This window comes from Trachypithecus francoisi, unplaced genomic scaffold (assembly GCF_009764315.1).
Source record: "Trachypithecus francoisi isolate TF-2019V2 unplaced genomic scaffold, Tfra_2.0 Lachesis_group10, whole genome shotgun sequence".
NCBI classification, from domain to species: Eukaryota; Metazoa; Chordata; class Mammalia; order Primates; family Cercopithecidae; genus Trachypithecus; species Trachypithecus francoisi.
The window spans coordinates 44,647,182-44,669,645 of record NW_022681455.1 but is presented as its reverse complement, the minus strand read 5'-3'; the positions used below and the strand labels follow the sequence as shown (position 1 = coordinate 44,669,645).

The window sequence follows — 22,464 nt, the reverse complement described above, 5'->3', positions numbered from 1 at the left end:
TATAGGAGAAAGGGGTGTAAAAGTGTATAGTTTGTGGATGCAATTGAAATTAAGTTGTTATCAACTTAAAATACCCTGTGTGTATAGTTTGTGTATGCAATTGAAATTAAGTTGTTATCAACTTAAAATATCCTGTTATATAAGCTGTTTTATGTAAGCCTCGAGCTAACCACAAAGCAAAAGTCTGTAACAGACAGACAAGAGATAAAAAGATAAAATCCAAAGCACACCACTACAGAAAGCCATTAAGACACACACACACACACACACACACACACACACACACACACGAGGAGGAATAGAACAAAGGATCTATAAACAGAAAACAATTGGCACTGGTTAAGTCCCTCACCTATTAATAATTACTCTGTAAATGGATTACATTCCCCAATCAAACGGCATAGAGTGGGCCAGGCATGGCGGCTCACGCCTGTAATCCCAGCTTTGGGAGGCTGAGGCGGGCACATCATGAGGTCAAGAGATCAAGACCATTCTGGCCAACAATAGTGAAACCCCATCTGTACTAAAAGTATAAAAATTATCCGGGCATGGTGGCAGGCGCCTGTAGTCCCAGCTACTCAGGAGGCTGAAGCAGGAGAATCGCTTGAACCCAGGAGGCAGAGGTTGCAGTGAGCCCAGATCGTGCCACTGCACTCCAGCCTGGCAACAGAGCAAGACTCCATCTCAAAAAAATAAAATAAAATAAAAAATAAAAGGCATAGTGGCTATTAATAAAAAGAACAAGAACTTTTTAATCAATAAAAAGAACAAGACCTCACAAAGTGCTGGGATTACAGGTGTGAGCCACCACGCCCCAGCCTGGATAAGGGGTTAATATCCAAAATACCCAAAAAACAAACAAATGAACAAAAAAGCTCAAACTACTCAATAAAAAACAAGTAACCCTATTTTTAAAATGGGGAAAGGACCTGAATAGACATTTCTCAAAAGACGACATACAACAGGTACATGAAAAAAATGCTTAATATCTCTAATCATCAGAGAAATGCAAATCAAAACCACAATAAGGTATTACCTTACACCTGTTAGACTGGTTATTTTAAAAAATGAAAAGGCCGGGCGCGGTGGCTCAAGCCTGTAATCCCAGCACTTTGGGAGGCCGAGGCGGGTGGATCACGAGGTCAGGAGATCGAGACCCTCCTGGCTAACACGGTGAAACCCTGTCTCTACTAAAAAAAAAATACAAAAAACTAGCCGGGCGTGGTGGCGGGCGCCTGTAGTCCCAGCTACTTGGAGGCTGAGGCGGGAGAATGGCGGGAACCCGGGAGGCGGAGCTTGCAGTGAGCCGAGATCGCGCCACTGCACTCCAGCCTGGGCGACACAGCGAGACTCCGTCTCAAAAAAAAAAAAAAAAAAAATGAAAAACAGTATGTGTTGGCAAGAGATGTGGAGAAAGGGGAACCCCTGTTCACTGTTGGTGGTACTGTAAATTAGTACAGCCATTACGGAAAACAGTATGGAGGTTCCTCAAAAAACTGAAAACAGAATTATCATTCAATCCAGCCATTCCACTTCTGGGTATATATATCCAAAGGAATTGAAATCAGTATGTCAAAGAGATGTCTGCACATCCATGTTCATTACAGCATTATCCACAACAGCCAAGATATGGATTTTTAAAATATGGTGGGATACTATTCAGTCTTTAAAAAACAGGAAATCCTGTCATTTGCAACAACAGATGGACATAAAGGACATTCTGCTAACTACAATAAGCCAAGCACAGAAAGCCAAATACCATACAATGTAACTTGTATATGGAATCTAGAAACATTAATCTCATAAAAGTAGAGAGTACAATGTGGCTACCATAGATAGCGCGGTCAAGGGTAGACAGGGAAAGGGGAGATGTTGGTCAAAGGTACAAAGTTTCCGTTAGACAGGAAGAATAGGTTCTGGTGATCTATTACACAGTATGGTAATCACAAAATCATGTTTATTTCAAAATAGCTAAAATAAGGGATTTTTAGGCTGGGCATGGTGGCTCACGCCTGTAATCCCAACATTTTGGGAGGCTGAGGTGGATAGATCACTTGAGGTTAGGAGTTCACGACCAGCCCTGCCAACATGGTGAAACCCCATCTCTACTAAAAATACAAAAATGAGCCAGGCAAGGTAGCACATGCCTGTAGTCCTAGCTACTCCAGAGGCTGAGGTGGGAGAATCGCTTGAACCCAGGAGGCAGAGGTTGCAGTGAACCTAGATCGCACCACTGCACTCCAACCTGGACAACAGAGCAAGCCTTCATTTAAAAAACAAAAAAAAAGGATTTTAAATATTCTCTCCACAAAGAAATGGTATGTATTTGAGGGGATTAATATGTTAATTAGCTGATTTAATCACTTCACATATGTGTATGGAAAAATCACATCTTACTCGATAAATATATGCAATTATTATTTGTCAATTAAAATAGAACTTTAAAAAATACGCCCAGGTGCAGTGGCTCACGCCTGTAATCCCAGCACTTTGGGAGGCCACGGCGGGCGGATCACCTGAGGTCCGGAGTTTGAGAACAGTCTGGCCAACATGGCAAAACCCCAACTCTACTAAAAATACAAAATTTAGCCAGGCATGGTGGCGCACACCTGTAGTAGTCCCAGCTACTCGGGAGGCTGAGACAGAAGAATCACTTAAACCCAGGAGGCAGGGGTTGCAATGAGCCAAGATCAGGCCACTGCACTCCAGCCTGAGCAATAGAGGAAGATTCCACCTCAAAAAAAAAAAAAAGGTCAAAGTCAAATAAGCCCATGGGAGGTGGAGGCAGGGGAGTAACACTGCATGTATGTGCCTTACAAACACGAGACGGATCTAAAATTAATTTAAATGAAGAAGCTCCTTTAAAACCATTCATTTCTTCAGACTTTTATAAAAGTTAAGCTTTTATTCCTCTGCAATTTACTTGAACAATAAATTCATGAAAACTGTTAATGTCCTTTAAAAATGAACCTCTGATAAATCAAACCATGTTCCATGGCAATGATTATATGTCTTCTAAGGGAGCCAGGATATACTGGTTGAGGGCAGGCAGCACAGTACAGTGGGGTAAGAGTGAGTCACTTTTACAACCCAGCACTGCTGCCCAGCTGTTTTGAGCTGATGCAAGTTATTTAACCTATGTGTCTCCATTTCTCCATCAGTAAAATGGCAGTCATTGCTACAAGTTATGAAGCTCAAATAAGATCACAGACATAAACAGCCTTAGTTGCCCAGTGCCTGGCACAGAATAAGCAGTCAACAAATGTCAAGTCTGATTACGATTATTATTTTTCAGATACTAACAGTTCAAACATTTTGTTCTTTTCCCTAATAACTAAGGAGTAAAAGGATGAGGCTTTAAAAACTTCATTAAAATTCCAACTTCAATATAAGTCTACATGGACCCTTTCCTGGAAACACAGCAAGGAAAAACAGTTGGTCTTTCTTTTAAGTGAGGAGTTTGCCCCTTGTGGACCACAAGACCAAATAACACACACTGGACCTCTGTCCTACAATGTAAAAATAAGTGTTAGAACATGGACTCGCGGTGCTTCCCAACTCTATGGGAAGATTTTCTAACCCTGAAGTTCAAATACGGTGAAGGAAGTATCTAAGTATTTGATCCAGCAATTGCACACCTAGTATTTCCCAAGAGAAATGAAAACATGTCCACACGAAAACCTGTACACGAATGTTCATAGCAACATCATTCTTAACAGGTAAAAGTTCAAGCAACCCAAATATCCATCAACTGACAAATGGATAAACAAACTGTGGTATCCACACAATGAAATGGTACTCGGCCAGAAAAAGAAATATTAATATACGCTACCACATGGATGGACTCTGAAAACATTATGTTAAATGAAAGAAGCCCATCACAAAAGACCACATACTATATGATTCCACTTATGTGAAATATCCAAAATAGGCAACTCTATAGATACAAAAAGTAGATTAATGGTTGCCTAGGGGTGGGCAGGCTGGGGGGAATGGGGAGTAACTGCTGATACAGAATCTCTTTCTGAGGTGATGAAAATGTTCTAATAATAGTTGCACAACTATGTGAATTTACTAAAAGCCACTGAACTATACACTTTAAATGGTCTTAACTTTATGGTATGTAATTTATATCTCAGTAAGGATATTATAAACATAAGGTATACAGGGAATAGAAACACTACCTCCACAGGAGAAAAAAAAAATCCTCATCTGCAATTCTTCTGTACACTAAACGCAAAAATGTTTTTCCCCAGAAATCAAAAGCAGTACTTTCTGAGTATAAGTTCTAGAAAGGTGGTAGTGGGATGGAGTTACAGTTAAAAAAAAAAAAAAAGACAAAACTTCTGCCACATAAATTTTACGATACCATTCAGGAGAGAAGATGATAATTTGTACTCACTCTCTTCCACTTCAAATATTTCTGGAGTATGTCTTTTTAAGCCAGTGGTTTTCAACCACAGCTAAACTTACCAGTGCCCTACCTCGAGAGACTGATTTAAATGGCCTCCGATCTTTGTGTCCTTAAAAGCTCCCATATGATTCTAACAGGCAATTAGGACGTCAAACTCTGTTTCAGCCAGAGTCATTACAGAAGCTAGGTATCAGTTGTTTTCTCAACTATACCTACCAAAAAGTCCTCATTTCCAATAAGATATGAGCAACTAAATCCATCAAGTTATACTCAAGTTCCTTATTCTATAATTTAACATGTTCAGCCAGGCAACAGTGGTTCATGCCTATAATCCTAGCACTTTGGGAGGCCAAGGCAGGTGGATTGCTTTGAGCCCAGGAGTTCGAGACTGACCTGGACAACACAGTGAAACACTGTCTTTCAAAAAATACAAACATTAGCCAGACATAGTGTCGCATGCCTGTGGTTCCAGCTACTTGGGAGACTGAGGCAGGAATCACCCAAGCCTGGGAAGTTGGAGGCAGGAGTGAGCCATGATCGCGTCACTGCACTCCAGCCTGGTCAACAGAGCAAGACCCTATCTCCAAAAAAGAAAAACAATTCAACATGTTCTAAGAATACCCATTATTACATACTCCAATCATATCTGGATTCAAACACACATTCCAAAACCGTAAGAGCAAATAATTTCAAATTAATACATACAATGCTTTTTAAAAATTAGTCATACGAATTAATATTTTCATTCATTAAGATAACTCAATTAGCTATACACTGTGCTCCATGGATAGTCCATTTCCAGTTTGGTGTAACAGCATAACATCCATACTCAGAAACTGCTTAATTAGTCATCAAGGTACATTTAGTATTATCAGTACCCTGTATCTTGGAACTACCTCACTTCATCCAGTGGAGTCACTTATTATTCTCAAACCATCAGAGATTTTAAAACTTCAAAGTTGTTAGCTTTCATTTAATGCCAACAATTTTATTTCATTTAGCTCAAGCTTTGTAAGTCTTCTGGCTCAAATATTGTGCTAAAGTTCCAAGCAAATATGAACATAAGTTGTACAAAAATTAAGCACAGAAAAAAATTAATTTAGCCAAATAACTATATAGTCATTAAACATATAAAGAAGAAATGGAATACAGCTTTTAATATTCAAGTTGAACTTAGTTACCTTACGCCTGTCATTTGATAATTAAAACATGAAGGAAGATATCTGCATGCTTTGTAAAATGCTCAACCTATGACTGCTCAATATGCTTTAAGAGGAAAAATCCTAACCTACAGTTTCTGGTCTTTTTCGAGCCAATAAACCTCAAGCATGAAATGTACATGCATACAGGGACAGGACTAGCTTAAATCAGCCCAGCTCCTCACAACACCCATCCACACACAGAAACAACACTGAGGTGCAAGACAGTACAAAACTTTATTTCCTAAAATTCAAAGAAAAAGGAAAAGTCAGACTCAGATTTAACCAGATTCAGATTTCTAAATTAGTTTTTTAAAACAAGCACTAGCAACTGCCCTGATGGACACCTTGCTTTAGAAGCCACCACACTGTGCTTTAAATACGTACTGGCACAAAATTTCTAATAGTCTTAAAATAAAATGAAGTTCACTATCACCAATAGGAATTTAAAGTAGACCGACACTCGATACAATTAAAGCTGACTTGATCAAATATGAAAGGGTAAACTTCAATTCAAATAAAGAAGTTAAGAATATATCCACATACAAATTGGTAGGAAGACCAAGCTGACAAATTTTACGCATCATAATTCTATTTCATAATACAGTATCTAAAATTTGCTTCAAATTTGCTTCAAAATAATACTGGAAGGCGGGATAACAGGGGAAACAAGAATGGCTATGATTGATGACTGTCATAGCTGGGTGAGAATACATGAAGATTCACTACACCAGTATACTTTGGGGCACATTTGAAAATTCTTGTAATAAAAGAAATTTTTTTTTTTTTTTTGAGACGGAGTCTTGCTCTGTCGGCAGGCTGGAGTGCAGTGGTGGGATCTTGGCTCACTGCAAGCTCCACCTCCCGGCTTCATGCCATTCTCCTGCCTCAGCCTCCCAAGTAGCTGGGACTACAGGCACCCGCCACCACACCTGGCTAATTTTTTTTTATATTTTTAGTAGAGACGGGGTTTCATTGTGTTAGCCATGATAGTCTCGATCTCCTGACCTTGTGATCCGCCCACCTTGGCCTCCCAAAGTGCTGGGATTACAGGCGTGAGCCACCACGCCCTGCCAAAAGACATTATAAAAGTCAAATTCAATACTGTATCTACTCTAAAGGCTACTTTCTCAAGACCATACACCATAAACCATGAAACATCAATGTAATGATATATAACGAGACATTAAAATTTACAAGTATGTCAACTATTTCAACACACCAAAATGTATACATGAAATGTTAGATTAAAATCCACAATGATGTAAAAATCTATTTATACTAACCAAAATCTGAGTTTTAAGCCTCACTCAGTACAACAATCTCTCTCCTAAAATCAGCCCATGTCTCAAATTTCAGACTTTCCTCAAAATTTACAGAATATAAAAACTTAGCCACCTGATTGTTTAAAGTGAGGTTAGTTCCTAATACCTCACAGTATCAAACCAAGTATAATCCAATTTAGGTAACTCTAAGGGTGATATAGATTTGAAGAGACATGGGAGAATTCCCATTTACTAAAACCTGCTATTCGTTAATCACACAGTATCTCATTTAATCTTATATTATCTCAAACTCACACTTCCATCAAACAAAAACGATTACTCAGCCGGGCACGGTTGGCTCACACCTGTAATCCCAGCACTCTGGGAGGCCAAGGTGGGTGGATCACTTGAGGTCAGGAATTCAAGACCAGCCTGACCAACATACTGAAACCCGTCTCAACTAAAATACCAAAATTAGCCAAGCGTGGTGGCAGGCGCCTGTAATCTCAGCTACTCGGGAGGCTGAGGCAAGAGAATTGCTTGACCCCTAGAGGCAGAGGTTGCAGTGAGCCGCGATCGTGCCATTGCACTCCAGCCTGGGCAACAGGAGCAAAACTCCATCAAAAAAAAAAAAAAAAACTATTACCCAATTTTACAGATAAGGAAATATAAGACCCAGCGAGGTTAAGTAGGGCACAACTGCTGGCATCATCACCGAGTGGCTCTGTGGCTTGCCCTAGGCCACAGCCACCAGGGGATGATGCCACGCAGTTGGGCCCCACTTAAAAAAGTCCAATACATTTGCCACACCACTGCTAATAAACCGAATGTCCTCCTTGGCTCAGACCCTGAAATGCAAACATGCCTGAAAAAATTTAAGCTGTGGAACTGAATGGCTTAAATGTCATCAGCCAGCTCCCTGAAAAATAAATTATTCTAGACACATGTAAACAAGAAATAAGACCTTAATTAGCGATTCTGCCCATCATGCTTTCCCTGATTTAGACTCTCACCTATATGTACCCACTTATAAGAATTCTGACACCTGAGAAAAGTTTTTCCTTTCCTCAGTTTGTATTTTAAAATTCTAAATTCTTTTATTAACAAGCTATAAAACTATAAGAAAACAAACATCTCTCAAAAAAAATGTAGAGAAAAAAGGTTGCATTTACCACTTTTTTAGAAGTAGCGTGGAATATAACTAGTGTTTAATCACATTTACAACTATTAAATGAAAAATGTAGAATATGATGATCCCAGTTTAGTTTTAAACACCTTCATCTAAACATTAAAAAAAAAAAAAGATATATGGAAGTATGTGGGGGAGCGTGTGCATATATACACCACAATGTTTAAGGTGATTATGTCTGGATAGTAGGTTCCTTTTCTTCTTTATGTTTTCTATTTCTTTTAAAACTTCTACAAAGCACAGGTATTATTTATAGAAAGACGCCTAGAAATGTTATTTTTTTAAATGCATAGAAGAGAAACTGTCTAAAAAAGACTGGCCAGAGACCAATGGAAAACTGATGGTCCCCAGGAGATGAATCAGTAGAACCATAAGTGTTTCCTCGGGTCATTACAAAAGGGAGCTGTATGGGACTTATAAAAGTGTAATTGTTACTTTCAAGCTCACTAAGTTTGTTAAGGTTACTAAGCTTAAGTAATTCCAAAATAAACACATTATCCTTGGGTCTCCAATACTGTCTTCAGTAAAAGTCCGTTATAGTGAGCTTCAGAAACATTAAGAGCACCCCTCACTGAAACTCTTGCTTGGGGGCCCAGAATATAACCTTATACCACTGGAAAAACAGGTTTAAGGATACCCAAAACAAATATACAGTCAATGGGAGCGCCACTTCCCAGTCCATCATTCAGCAATATTATCCCATATAATAGTCAAGATGTGGTTCAATCACCAAAACGTTTGCAAACAACAGGAGTCCATGAGTGATTCTCCTTTAATCTCTATACTACTTACCAGCATTTTTATCAGTGAACCTACTCTACTCTGATGAGATGCAGGTACAAGAAAGTAATTATTGTTTGCATCTATGAGTTAGCAACCATCAGATTGCATCCCTGAAAAACATGCTAACCAGGAAGGCAAAACCTTACTAAAAACCTTTCCAAGGACAGTAATACACGAACAAAGCAATACAAGAGCACTTTACATCCGCATACATTAGGAAGTGAAACACGTCAACTGCATAAAACAAATTCAATTCATGTTGAGGCATAATAGAAGCAAACTGGTTATATCAAGATCTCTGGTCCAGCTCATAAAGTTCTTACCAGAAACAACTACGAAATCTGTCAGTGCCTTTAAGCGTCATGGCAGAGAACAGAATTTGGGAAAGAGAGAGCATTCCAAAGTACTGTGAACTCCTCTCCTGTACCACAGGTCACTTCCCCCACCCCTACACAAGGCAACATAAGCATAAACCTGCTGATATCTGACAACATACAGCCCTCTACCCAGAACTGTCTACTAACTAAATCCTTGCCCTAAGTTTTCCCTCTTTAAAGTATTAAGGAAATTTTTTCCTGTGTAAAAATATCTGACTTTATAATGAAAATCACTGAGAAAATGAGATCTACTGTGCAGCCAATTTTGCAGAAATATAACCTTCAGACAAGTCAGGGGTCCCCATAAGAGCTACAAATACACTGAAAAGGATTTTAAGTGTGTTATCTGTGTTTTTTAAGTTACTTTACTTCTAAGAAGTCAATGTTATATAATATTTCTTGACTACAGTTGACTGTGCCAGTAAATTACAGGGAGAAGTAGTATTACTTCTGGACCTACTTTCTATCTCTAAGGAAAGCCTTTCCATTTTTATAGCTAACATGACAAAATCCACTTTTCAGCCAAACTTCCTCAACACAGCAGTTTAGATACTATTTTGAATACTATTAAATTTAATGGCAGGCCTAAATTCAGACTTCTCATTTCACTTTTGCACCTACTGGAAATTACTTCACTCAAAATAATTATGTCTTCAGATGATTTCCTATTTCCACTCAAAGTAGAAACTAATTAGAACACTTCAAATTCTATTTGCACTTCCCAAATACAGTAATGACTCATTTATCTGGCATCATCAGAAAATGAGGTTCTCCACATTAAGCATTTTCCAGGTAACTGAAGCCCACAAACACAGAGAACTTGTCTGCCTCGTTCCTTGCTGTTATCCCCAGGACCTAGAACAGTGTCCAGTACATGGTAGATAGGCAGTAATAATTACTGAACGTGTGAATAAAGTACTAAAGCTCTTTTATTTTTAACCATTTGTGAAAATGTTTTCTATACTGAATTACAGCCATCCCTCCCTTTAAAAAAAAAATGACACTGAAAAGAAATAAAAAAGTTTTTCTTATTAATTTGGGATACCACTATAAATAGCAATCACTTTACTCCCGTACAATGTATCTTAGTGCCTTTAAAGCTATTAAAATACACTGGGCTTTTTGCCACCATGTAAAAATGGCCTCAGCATGGTATGCTCTCATAACTTTTCCTTTCCTTATATTAACTGTCATTGCAGTGTTTGTCTTATTTTACACAAAAGTCTGGCAAGGTTCTAAACTTAATTCTGCCTCCGAAGCAGAATAAAATACATGGACTTGGTTACAATTCAGAAGTCTTTTCCACTTATTTCTGACCTGTAACTACATTCTGATTCTATTTATTTAACAAACTCCTTGCTCACACACATCCTCTACCATATTCTACATAAAATCTGAGATGGTTCTATTAGTTTTAAATGAGTATCTTAAGGATTTTCATTTAAGTGCTAAAGTTTCAAATATTAATCCTGAGTAATGAATGGCTCAAAGACTACCTCCAATGTAAACCTCAGGGCATTTTTTTTTTTAATCCATTCAGGAGACACCAGCCACGACAAAGCTGGATTTCATCTTGCTTGATAGGCTGTGATAGGGCCATAATTTAGATTCATGGTTCCAAAGCTCATGACAGCAAAAATCGAACACACTGGCAGCCATGGCATACAATGCTTACAGAGGAGGGCTTATCTCCTGAACCTGAGAGTGGAAAGGATAATTTAAGTATAGCATTTAGTTTATACAATATAACTGGAGTTCCTTCCCCACAACAAACTTTGAATAATGTTTATAATTTAGCAATCAACTGAAAGAATTACCACAACTGAAATAAAATATTTATGTATTTCAAACCAGTAGAACTGTATCTTCAAAAACTAAAACAAGCTAAAAGAAACCTAGTTCTGAATTAGGGATGGATACAAATAAAATGGGGGTTTGTTTATTTGGGTCTTTGAGCTGCTTTTCTTTTTTTAAAAGATTTCATGAACTTTCATTTGAAATAAGTATAGTTTACTAAATTAAAGGACCTGATTAAGTATTCTTTAAAAGTAACTAGCTGGGTAAACAATAAAGTAAGTTATCCAAAAGTCAAGAAAAGAAAAATGACTTCAGACTGCTTTATGAATATTCTCCAAAATCACCAATCCTTCAACAAAAATAGTTCAACGGAAGATTTCAGTTCCTGGTACTGAACTGAACAAAGAGAACCACATGTTTTTAATGGTTGCTCATAAACGACCCAAATAAATCTCCAAAAGAACAGGAGTAGTTCTTTCTGTATTTTTCCCTTTAAAATTCATAAGACCAATTCAACACAGAAATAAAAATTACTGTACTTTATGGCACCACTCACTCTGTGACACATTTATTTGCTGTCATGAAAGTTAGTGCCTCAACAAAGTAAATGAGATTTAGGGAGAAAAAAAAATTTTCTACCATTTTAAAAAGCACAAAATGTCCTTGCCATTTGTGGCAAAGACTTTACCCCCCTCAGATGAGAAGATTTTCATACTAAATAAGAAACCTAAGTATTTATATATAAATGATACAAAGAAGCTTTCCAAATAGCTTTTCAATCAGTGATGATGCTGACCTTAGATCACAATTACACTGCTAACTACCATTTATAAGAAACGAAGTCTACACAACCAAAAACTATAACTTACAATTTAACCACTGATGTTCTATCTTCCCTGGCTTTAACACTGAACCGTAACACAGAGCAACAGCACACCCTGCTGGAAGTTGGTAATATGAATAATTAGCAGCACTGAACTGCTAAGATTTTAACCAAGATGAGAATTACTTCAGAACCAGTCATTTCTCACTAACTGAGAAAAAAAGAGGTTCATAGGCATTAACCATCAGCTGCCTATATATATGTGATCTTAAAGGTTAAATTAAAACTCAGAGTAACTCAAATTAAAAGATACTGCTTTTTCCTGCTCATTTCCCCAGCCCCATACAGCCCCAAACACCCCAAGTGATTTTACTACTTCTGGTTTTAACCCTAAATAAAAATATTTTTCAATGTGCTTTTTGTAAAGAGAAACTGATAATCACATAGAAAAGGAAACCAAGCCCATTTTCTATATATGACTGCCTGAAGTACCCCTTCTCTCCCATCCCACCTTGGCCTTAGAAATGCCCCTAAAGATTACCATTAAGAATGCACAAGGCATGGCCGGGCGCGGTGGCTCACGCCTGTAATCCCAGCACTTTGGGAGGTTGAGGCGGGTGAATCACGAGGTCAAGAGATCAAGACCATCCTGGCCAACACAGTGAAACCCCGTCTCTACTAAAAATACAAAAATTAACTGGGTGTGGTGGCGCATGCCTGTAGTCCCAGCTACTAGGGAGGCTGTGGCAGGAGAATCGCTTGAACCTGGAAAGTAGGGGTTGGAGTGAGCCGAGATTGCACCACTGCACTGCAGCCTGGCAAAAGACTGAGACTCAGTCTCCAAAAAAAAAAAGCACAAGACAGCCTGGTGGCCTGTGAACCACAATTACATGCCATTGGCAAAATGCCTACACAGATTCTGGAATTCAAAATATGAAGACTAAATTAAGAAACCACGTCCTGTTGAAAACATACGCATCTAGTATGTTTTCAACATTTTCATAGACATGGAAAATCATGGAAGCCACTGTCTAGAGAATCAAGCTCTGCCCCCCCTAACTCAAACTCACAGTAATCCAAGTATGAACAGAATTGTATTTAAGTTTTGTAAATGTGCTCTCTTTGCTATAAAAATAAAACTCCTTGGTACTGCTGAGATTCCTCTTTAGAGAAAACAGGCTATGCTAGCAATGACCTGCCCTGTTCTGAGTGACTAGTGTTGGTTTCTTGGCTCCTTGCTCCTACATCTAAAGGTTCTGATTGACCTCTGGTCAACTTGCAGGGTACTCTTTAGTCATGAAGGTCAACAATTCTTTAAAAAAATAAAATAAAGGCCGGGCGCGGTGGCTCAAGCCTGTAATCCCAGCATTTTGGGAGGCCGAGATGGGCGGATTACGAGGTCAGGAGATCGAGACCATCCTGGCTAACACAGTGAAACCCCCTCTCTACTAAAAAATACAAAAAACTAGCCGGGCGAGGTGGCGGGCACCTGTAGTCCCAGCTGCTCAGGAGGCTGAGGCAGGAGAATGGCGTAAACCCGGGAGGCGGAGCTTGCAGTGAGCCGAGATCCCACCACTGCACTCCAGCCTGGGCGACAGAGCGAGACTCTGTCTCAAAAAAAAAGAAATAAAATAAAATAAAATAAACAAAAACAACGAACAAGGCTAAGAAAAATCCAACACTTAAATGTACTTTTCTCCAAGAACTAAAAAGGCAATAAGCACCTCAGGTGTATTTTTCTGAGATTGTCTCCAGTGGCATGATTTGGTTCATTACCTCAATCAAAGTACATTTAAAATTAAAATTCTGAAAGGATACCAACCTCGAGCCTCTTTTCAAGTGATTCAATTCTGTCCTTTTTACTAGCCAGATTGGCCCGTGTGTAGCGGCTCTGCCCAGGAAGATATAAAACTTGACTGTAGCATTCTTCCCACACCTGGTTATAGGCTTCACTTGAGAGTTCTCCATGGCTCATTCCTTGTTTAACCACTTCCATCTCTTGCACCAAAACATCCTGGGCCTGTTTACAATAATAATTACAGTAAGTTTAAGTACTACAAACACTTGCCATATCCAGAGAGCTTTAGAAGACTAATTTTTTCCCTCCTTCCTTGAGCCAAAGCCAAGGAGATGTGATCAGTTGTTTTTTGGAAGGGGGGATAACAATACCTAGGAAAAACAGCCTCAGAAGCCTTTGAGTCAATGCAGACTGCTTTTTAAAAGTCAAGCATCCATGTTTCCTCGAAAGTATAAACATCCTTTGCTTTCACTCACTATAACAGCAGTTATCATTTCTCAGGTACCTACTGTGTGTGAGAAACTAGGTTTAAAAGTTTTACCTACATTATATCCAAAGATCACAATCACCTTACAAATTAGCCAATATTAATCTCATTTAAAAGCTAATGAAATTAGGCCGGGCATAGTGGCTCAATCCTGTAATCCTAGCACTTTGGGAGGCTGAGGTGGGCGGATAAAGAGGCCAGGAGTTCAAGACAGTCTGGCTAACACAGCAAAATTTCGTGTCTACTAAAAATACAAAAATTAGCAGGGTGTGGTGGCACACGCCTGTAATCCTAGCTACTTGGGAGGCTGAGGCACAAGAATCACTTGAACCCAGGAGGTGGAGGTTGCAGTGAGCTGGGATCACGCCACTGCACTCCAGCCTGTACAACAGAGCAAGACTCGGTCTCAAAAAAAAAAAAAAAAAAAAAGCCTAATGAAACTAAGGCTCATAGAGATTCAACAACTTGTTAGGACCACATCGTTAGCAGGCAGATGAGGCAGAATACAAACGGCACCAATGGGTGTGCGCCTTCCACTCTCCCACTCCGCCGTACGTGCAGGACCTCACGTGATGGTAAAGAGGAGCTAGGCGTCTTTTTGTCACGTAGCTTTTTTCTCATCCTGAAGGAATGCCCGACATTGCCAGAAAATGAAACTGGGGCACGAATCAGATGACAGATCATAAACCAGCTTAGTTCACTACTAAAGAAAATAGTGTAAAATGACAGAATGAGAGGGAAAGCTGGACAGGCCTGGGTTCAGATCACAGCTTCACCATTTAAGCAGCTCTCTGAGCTTGCTTAATTTATCTGAGCCCATTTCTCAGGCTTTTTCAGCTTGGAAAGCTGAAAAATACCTTTCCATGCAATTATGATGCTGACCTTAGATCAGACGTGTTCGTTATTAGGATTAAGTGAACAATATACTATAGAGCCTAGCCCAATGCCAGACACAAAGAATTCCATAAGCATATGAATTTTTTCCCAGCCCTTTGCTTCACTGCTTATGAAAAACTGGGAACCACCTTCTGTGCCTTACAGTAGGCTTTCAATCTTTCTAGTAATAACAAAAATAAACATATCAAAATCTATAAAATCAAGAGAAATGATCAATAAACAATGTTAACAAAGAAATGGAAAATCATCTCTATAGGAGAAAAAATGGACACTTAAACAATAACTCTTAAGGGAAATAATGGAAACAAATCAATTTTAACATACCTTAAAGAAAGTATATTAAAGAAAAAGAAAATCTGACACTTTATTAAAAGAGAAATGCTATTTCACTCTGAAACTGTACACAATAAAAATTTACAAGTTCAGATCTTAGGAGAGAATATGGGTAAGTTATCTTTAAACTATCCATAAATGATCTGCTAAGTAAATAGCTGCTTCAAATTCTTTTTGGAACACAGAGAAATATACACAGATAAATAAAATATGAGAGAATATTTAAGCTACTTTGTTTCAAACAATTACAAACCAATACTTAGAATTATTATTTTTCAAAAACTGTGTTAGGGTTTATCCTCTACAGAATCTCCAAAAGCAACAACGTGATCCTTGTTTCAGGTTTCCATACATATAATTTAGGAAAATTTATTTCCTAAATTCCTCTTCCCCTCATATTTTCACTTTAAAAAGAGGAAACTGTGCAAGTATCAATTTCGTAGCCTGATTCTCAAACCCAGTTCAATGATTACATGTGCTCGACAGAGGAGACAACTCAACAGATGTCAGTTTCCCTATTGCACTTACTAAAAAATGAGTGACTCAAAGTTACTCTGAAATCAGGGACAAGTTGTTGAAATATAAATCGAAACCCTCCTTCCTTTCTCTATTTTCTAAAAATCCTATAATAAATATGTATTAGTTACGCAATACAGAAAATACAAAGTAAGAAATTGTGAGAAGGGAAGAAAGAGGAAAAATGCAAGAGAGAAGACAGGAGAGTTTGTAAGAATCTTGTTTGTTTCATCAAGCATGCAGCAGCTCATTCCAAATCCATGGGTCTATCACTGCTCCTCAGGGCTGAAGGCTAAAGAAAAAAAGACTTTTAAACTAATGACCACTCTGCTTCCAACTATGAGACCCACTGTATCTTCTTATACAATTATGGAGATGTCTATTTACAATCACAGTTGTTTGCTCTGTCAAAACAGAAGGAATAAAATGCGTATAGAAGAAAAGACCAGACATAGACTTCATACAAGAAATCATGTCTTCATGTCCTTATCCAAAAGAGTAGGGGGAAATCATGTGAGGGGAATATCGTCAGTAAAAAAAATACTTCCTTTTTTTCAACAGGTAAAAGGTTTAATCTATAAACATTTTTATATTAGTCTTTCTCACCTCTTCATATTATTCTAAATAAGTGAGGTTTAGGTACTAAAGGCATCTAAGTTTTATTCAGGGATAGCAAAGCTGAATACAGAAAATGGCAACTGTAACAACTATCAACCAAGCCATTAATACCCATAACCAAAAACACCCTGCAGGTGTTTATTTGATAAAGGTCTATCACACTGAACATGGGGGATGGAGGTATTTAAAGTATGTCTCCTTCATAACAATCTAAACATGTATCTCCTAATCATATATTTCAGTTGTTTATGAATACCAATGGGGAAAAATAAGTTCATTATTTGTCCATGATACACATCACCTAACAAATAACTAAATCTCAGGAAGAAATAGTCCAGCTCAATCATACCTTTTTCAGCTCTTCTTTGGAGAACTTTTCATAAGGATTATGTTCCAGATAGGTAATGTGCTCTGAATTATTGGTACCAAACCCTACAGTTTTGCCTTTTTTATTTCCAGATGGTTCATAAGGGTGATGTAGAAGGTCATAATGAAGCATTGTGATCATTTCTTTTTTGATTAGTTCTTCACTTTTCTGTAAATCTGTCAAAGGCGGTTCTACATTTAAGGGTCTTAGAATAGTTTCATTTACCTAAAATGTTAAAACAAATACAATTACCAAACATATCACTGCAATATATTAATGTTATTACCTGTTACAGCACGAATAGCAGTTTTACATTTTCAAAAGCAATTTCTACTTTTTTCCTTCTAAATTCTGGTACTAGTGAAACATTTTAAAGATTGAGTTTGAGAATTACTTTGCTATATTCCAGAAAGTAGATGAAATTTTGTTTTATAGTCTTTATGAATGATGTAAAAAGCAGCAATCATATAAAAAGAAACTTAAAACTTCCTAAACCAGAAATTCTAACACTTACTTCTGATGGTCTTGGCAGATCTTTCTGGACAGCTTTATGCATTCGTTTCATTTCCTTTACACGCTCTGCATCTCGTATGGCCTAAAAAATGATTTTTATATCCTTTATTGCAGCTACAGCATATTTGATATCTCTCAATAAAGCTAAAAACACTTTGGTATGTAAGATCATGTGTGTTCAATAGCTAAAGTTTAGAAATCGGTTTAAGTTTGTAGAAAGGCAATGCTAAGGCAACAGAAATGAATCAGTCTATTCACTCTCATTTTAATAGAAACTAAGAGCTTCCAATGTCTACTAGAGCATTCTCCAAATTTGCATGGATCCATCCATCACACAACAAACTTCTCTCATCAATATGGAAAACCTAAACTCCAAAGAGACTCCCACGACACAACTCTTTCTTCCCTTTCACTCCAAAATTACTGACTTTTAATTCAAAAAGGCAGCCAAAAAATGTAGTTTCCTGATTCTTATGAATAATGTGCGATAACACATTAAAATTTCACGCCATTTCTGAAGGAGTAAATGTAACTCAAAGTAGCTGAGAACTAAACACAAAAAGTATCATCCTCTGTTCCCCACTGAAAAGCACATTCATATCGGTCCCCTCTAAAATATTATTTCCATTGATGTCATTCTCACTCCAATCCCCTGAGATTAAAGGTATCTAAAATTATTCAGCAATGGACTGCAGCAAGACTTACTGAAAGGGTCATATAATATCAGTACTAGTTTAGGATTCACCACTTACCCACCATTAGACCTGAGAAAGTTGAGACCATGAGACCTGAATTCATCTGAGCTTGTTGAGTATTCCTTATTAGAAATATCTGGGACCAGAGTATCTTGGATTTCTGATTTTTTCAGATTCTGGAACATCTGCATTATACTAACTCTAATTCAAAAAGCTTCAATGAGCATTTCTTTTGAGCATCATGTCAGCACTCAAAAAGTTTTGAATTTTGGAGCATTTCAGACGTTGGATTTTTGGATTAGCAATGTTCAACCTGTAATACTAATCCTGTTTATATCACTGTGCTGTTATGTGCAAATGAGAAAGTAATTACGTGTAAGATATATTACTACAAAGTGTTACTAATATTATTCTGACATACTCTATCTAAATTTCCAACTCCAGTTTAGATACATGTCTTACTATGTTCCCCGGACTGGATTCAAACTCCTGGGCCCAAAGGACCCTCCCACCTTAGCCTCCTCAATAGCTGAGACTACAGGCTCATACCATCGCACCACTCAGAAACCAAGATGTATTTGTTTTCAAGACTAACCAATAACATCTTTTCTTTGCTAGATTGAAGCAATGTCTAAAAGACTACCTATGTGTATTTTAGAGAAGCATAATGAATTTGACAAAATGTATTTAAATTTCCATATATATATATTTTAAGAATGTCCATCAAAATATTGTGAGTATATTAATTAAGTGAGGATACATTATTAATGACATAAATTATTTACTTCAGAAGTTTTTTCAATATTAAAAAGAACTAGGTAGAGATCTTGAGACATTTAATGGCTGTTCTTCATTCTTCGAGCCTACTGACACATTCAGCCGAACTCACACTTCTTTCAGTACAGTTACCCACCTGCTTTCGAGCATCCACATCGGCAGCATCTTCAATGTAAGTATCATCTACTTCACGTTCTTCCAGCTCCTTCTCGGCATTTTCTGGTAGAACAATTTCAAAATCATTCTTAGGGGCAGGAAGGCCCAACAACCCTAAACGGAGATGTTCTCGAGATTCTCTTTCCTGTAGAAAAGAAGTGGTCCTCCTCAATTCATGCATATTAAATATTCAACCAGAATTTTATGAGTCTCTTAAAAGTTGATAGCACAACAGTCTAGTCAAAATAACTGTACAATTTAAAATAACTAAGAGAATAATTGGATGGTTTCTAACACAAAGGTTAAATGCTTGAGGGGATGCATACCCCATTTTCCATGGTGTGATTATTACACATGCATGCCTGTATCAAGATATCTCATGTACCCCATAAACATATACACCCACTACGTATCTACAAAAATTAAAAATTACAGAAAGAGAAAAAAAGTCTCAAAAAAAATCAGCCTAATATTAATTCTAGAAAAATAATCCTGACTTCAGAACTAAGACAAGGCTTTTGTTTATTTTCTATCCCCTCTTCTTCCTAACATTAAGACCAATCAAAAACTTTCACTTGTGATCACTGAAGATACTCTGGGATATTCCAACAGGAGGTTTGAGGCCAGGGCAGAAAAAAAGACCACTATAATTTTCATTTGAGGGAACACATTTCTGACATCGAAAGTTAACAGTAAATGAAAAGAACAGGTTCAAAAGTTAGTCTGTCCTTGGACTAATAAAACCCACTCTGAAAAATACTTAATTTGTATGTATATGTTTATTGTTAATGAAAATACTAAATCCCATGCAGACGAAAGAAAGTAGAGTCCTGGTTCCCAAAAAACCCTCCTGGTACCCAGAGGTTTTCCAGTCCATCCTCAGTACTTACATGTACCAGGTGTGAAGAACACACGAGTTGCTATGTCTAAAACATCCTCCGTGCTTACTCACACTGTAGTCTCCATCTGGGACAGCCCCCACCCTCCTTCGGAACATACCTCTTCCAATAAGGCTTTCCTGTTACCCAACAAATGTGATTATTCCCTTCTTTAACTACCCTAAGCACATTGGCTTTACTCAAAGGGCTTATTCTGTTCTGATATTACAATTATTTTTGGACTGAGTTTAGTACTGCCAATCTCCCCAGAATATAAATTTCCTCACGACAAAGGACATCTATATTCAACTTTAGATCCCCTCAAATGTCCAAATGCACGCTCTGCACTCATGAGGTTCTTAATCTGTTTAGAACCTGTTTAGAATCTGTTTAGAACTCTGTATCCATTCAGAGTTGGCTTCAGTTGATATCAATTTGAACTTTAAGAAACATATATAAATCAACCAAATATATACATGAAGTTAGAATTAATTTTAAACTGAAGACAAGCCAGTATAATTAGAAGGTTTTTTTTTTAATTTCACAATGATTTCTGTGGCATTAGATAATAAGGCCCAATAGCAAAGTAATAAATGCAATAACACGGGCAGAAGCAAAACTTAACTTTTACCATTAGCTTTCTACCTCACCTTGCTGAAGAAAACTTCAGTGAAATCAACAACAAACATCAATATTCACAAACCTAGTAAGCATAAAGAAAGATGGGTTTTGAGCCCAAAATATTCCCTTTCATCAAGTCTTACAAATCATTCTCTTTTTCTGGCATCCACAGGTATATAGATTCTTAAGGTATACGTGACATGTACGAACAGGAGAAATTTTAATTTGGCACCCATGAGATATTAAAAAAAAATTTAAGAGTATTAAAAGGGAATTGACATTTACCATCTGTTTCACATAAGAGGGATCACTATAGTCTGCCATTCCATCCTCAGGATTAATGTTTAACTTGTCTCGAAGAGGAGTTCTACCCGGGGTAGAGTTAATAACCGGTTTAGGAGTTGTTCCACTCCGGGGAGTCAGCCCTTCAGCTCCATTAGAAGGAGTCCTAGAAAGACAGGAATCCCAATTAACAGAAGTGCCACTTATATTTAGATTGTGCTTTCAAATGTTTTTCACATAAATTATTCCACAGGAAATATAGAAAAAAGGGAATAAAGATTTCAGAAATTCTGTCTAGCTGGTTTTGTTAGGATCTCTAGGTTAAAATCAATGTTTGGTCTAGCTAGCATGGTATTTTTATTTTATTGACTTAATCACTATATTTGATATTTTCTTGCCTTCCTAAACTGCACCCACTGAACATTATTTCAACTTTTTCTTGGCACATTAGGGCGGCTAGGAACATGCAGCGGGCAGGGAGGTGGGACACCACACTCAATGACCCCAGATGACTCTTTTGAGTTTGGTGTATATTTGTCTCCTACCCTCCCTATCAAACTGTTGGTTCTCACATCATTGTCACTGTCATTATTACCAATGTACACACTTTAAATAGTTCCTCCTTTTGCATTTTGTTTAGAAACCAAACACCACACTTTTGGAATCACATGTAAACATGAGTAAGTTCCTGAGGGAGGCCTAAGAGATTCTCCTAGGAATAAGATCCACAGAATTTGCAGCAATCTATATTTTAAATATTCAAAGCCTTTTTTTTCCCTGGTTGCCTATTTCCTGTATATTGGTGTGTTGCAGAATGGTGATGCTGCCAGACAGCTATTCCTGATAAGTAAGGTGTTATAAGACGTGGTTCCCGCCCCCAAGGATTTTACAATCTAGGTGAGAGACAAGACATACAGTTGTCCCTAAGTATTCACAGGAGATCGGTGGATCGGTTCCAGGACCAAAATCTGCAGATGCTCAAGTCCCTGATATAAAACGGCATCGTATTTGCATATAACGTATGCACATCTTCCCATGTACTTTAAATCATCTCTAGGTTACTTATAATACCCAATACAATGTAAATGCTACATAAATAGTTGTTATATTGTATTTTTATTTGTGTTATTTTTTATTGTTGTACTGTTTGAGTTTTTGGAATATTTTCTATCCACAGTTGGTTGAATCCACAAATGTGGAACCCTCAGATACAGAGGGCCAACTAAACATAGGAAGTGAGGTATTACGTTCTCTTATAAGACTCTCAAGAAGTGTTAAATGTCTACGACTGGTTGTCAGTGCTTCTTGGTTCTGCTGTCATGACACCTGTAATAGCCTGAAGTGCTTTCTCTACTAAATAACCAGTAGGAGGACATATCTTAACACTTAAAATTCAAAGTAAACCCGAAATATATCCAACCACTGTAAGTTCCATTTTACTACTACATGCTTCCATAACATTTGTATTTTGAAGATTCTTCTTAAAAAACAGCAGCTTAAAACTAAGCAAAAGAGTTATAAAGAAATACTGAATTCCAGTTAACGCATGTGGAAGTGTTTAGGGATCAAGCAAACTGGTATCTGCAAGTTACTTTGAAACTCATTAAAAAATATGATGGATTGGTGGATGGATATGCGATAAAGCAAACATAGTAAAATATTAATGATCTTAAAATGTA

At 37.6% G+C, this 22,464-nt stretch overlaps 1 protein-coding gene across 1 annotated transcript in view; it reads right to left on the bottom strand.

Moving 5' to 3' along the window:
• CDC5L (cell division cycle 5 like) overlaps positions 1-22,464 on the bottom strand; it is a 58,937-nt gene that overhangs the window by 4,445 nt on the left and 32,028 nt on the right. The window contains exons 10-14 of the mRNA XM_033217351.1: positions 20,789-20,951; positions 18,985-19,149; positions 17,378-17,458; positions 16,846-17,088; positions 13,670-13,867 (exon numbers count right to left, since the gene is read on the bottom strand). Coding sequence (XP_033073242.1) covers positions 13,670-13,867; positions 16,846-17,088; positions 17,378-17,458; positions 18,985-19,149; positions 20,789-20,951 — 850 coding nt within the window. The remainder of the gene's footprint in view (positions 1-13,669; positions 13,868-16,845; positions 17,089-17,377; positions 17,459-18,984; positions 19,150-20,788; positions 20,952-22,464) is intronic.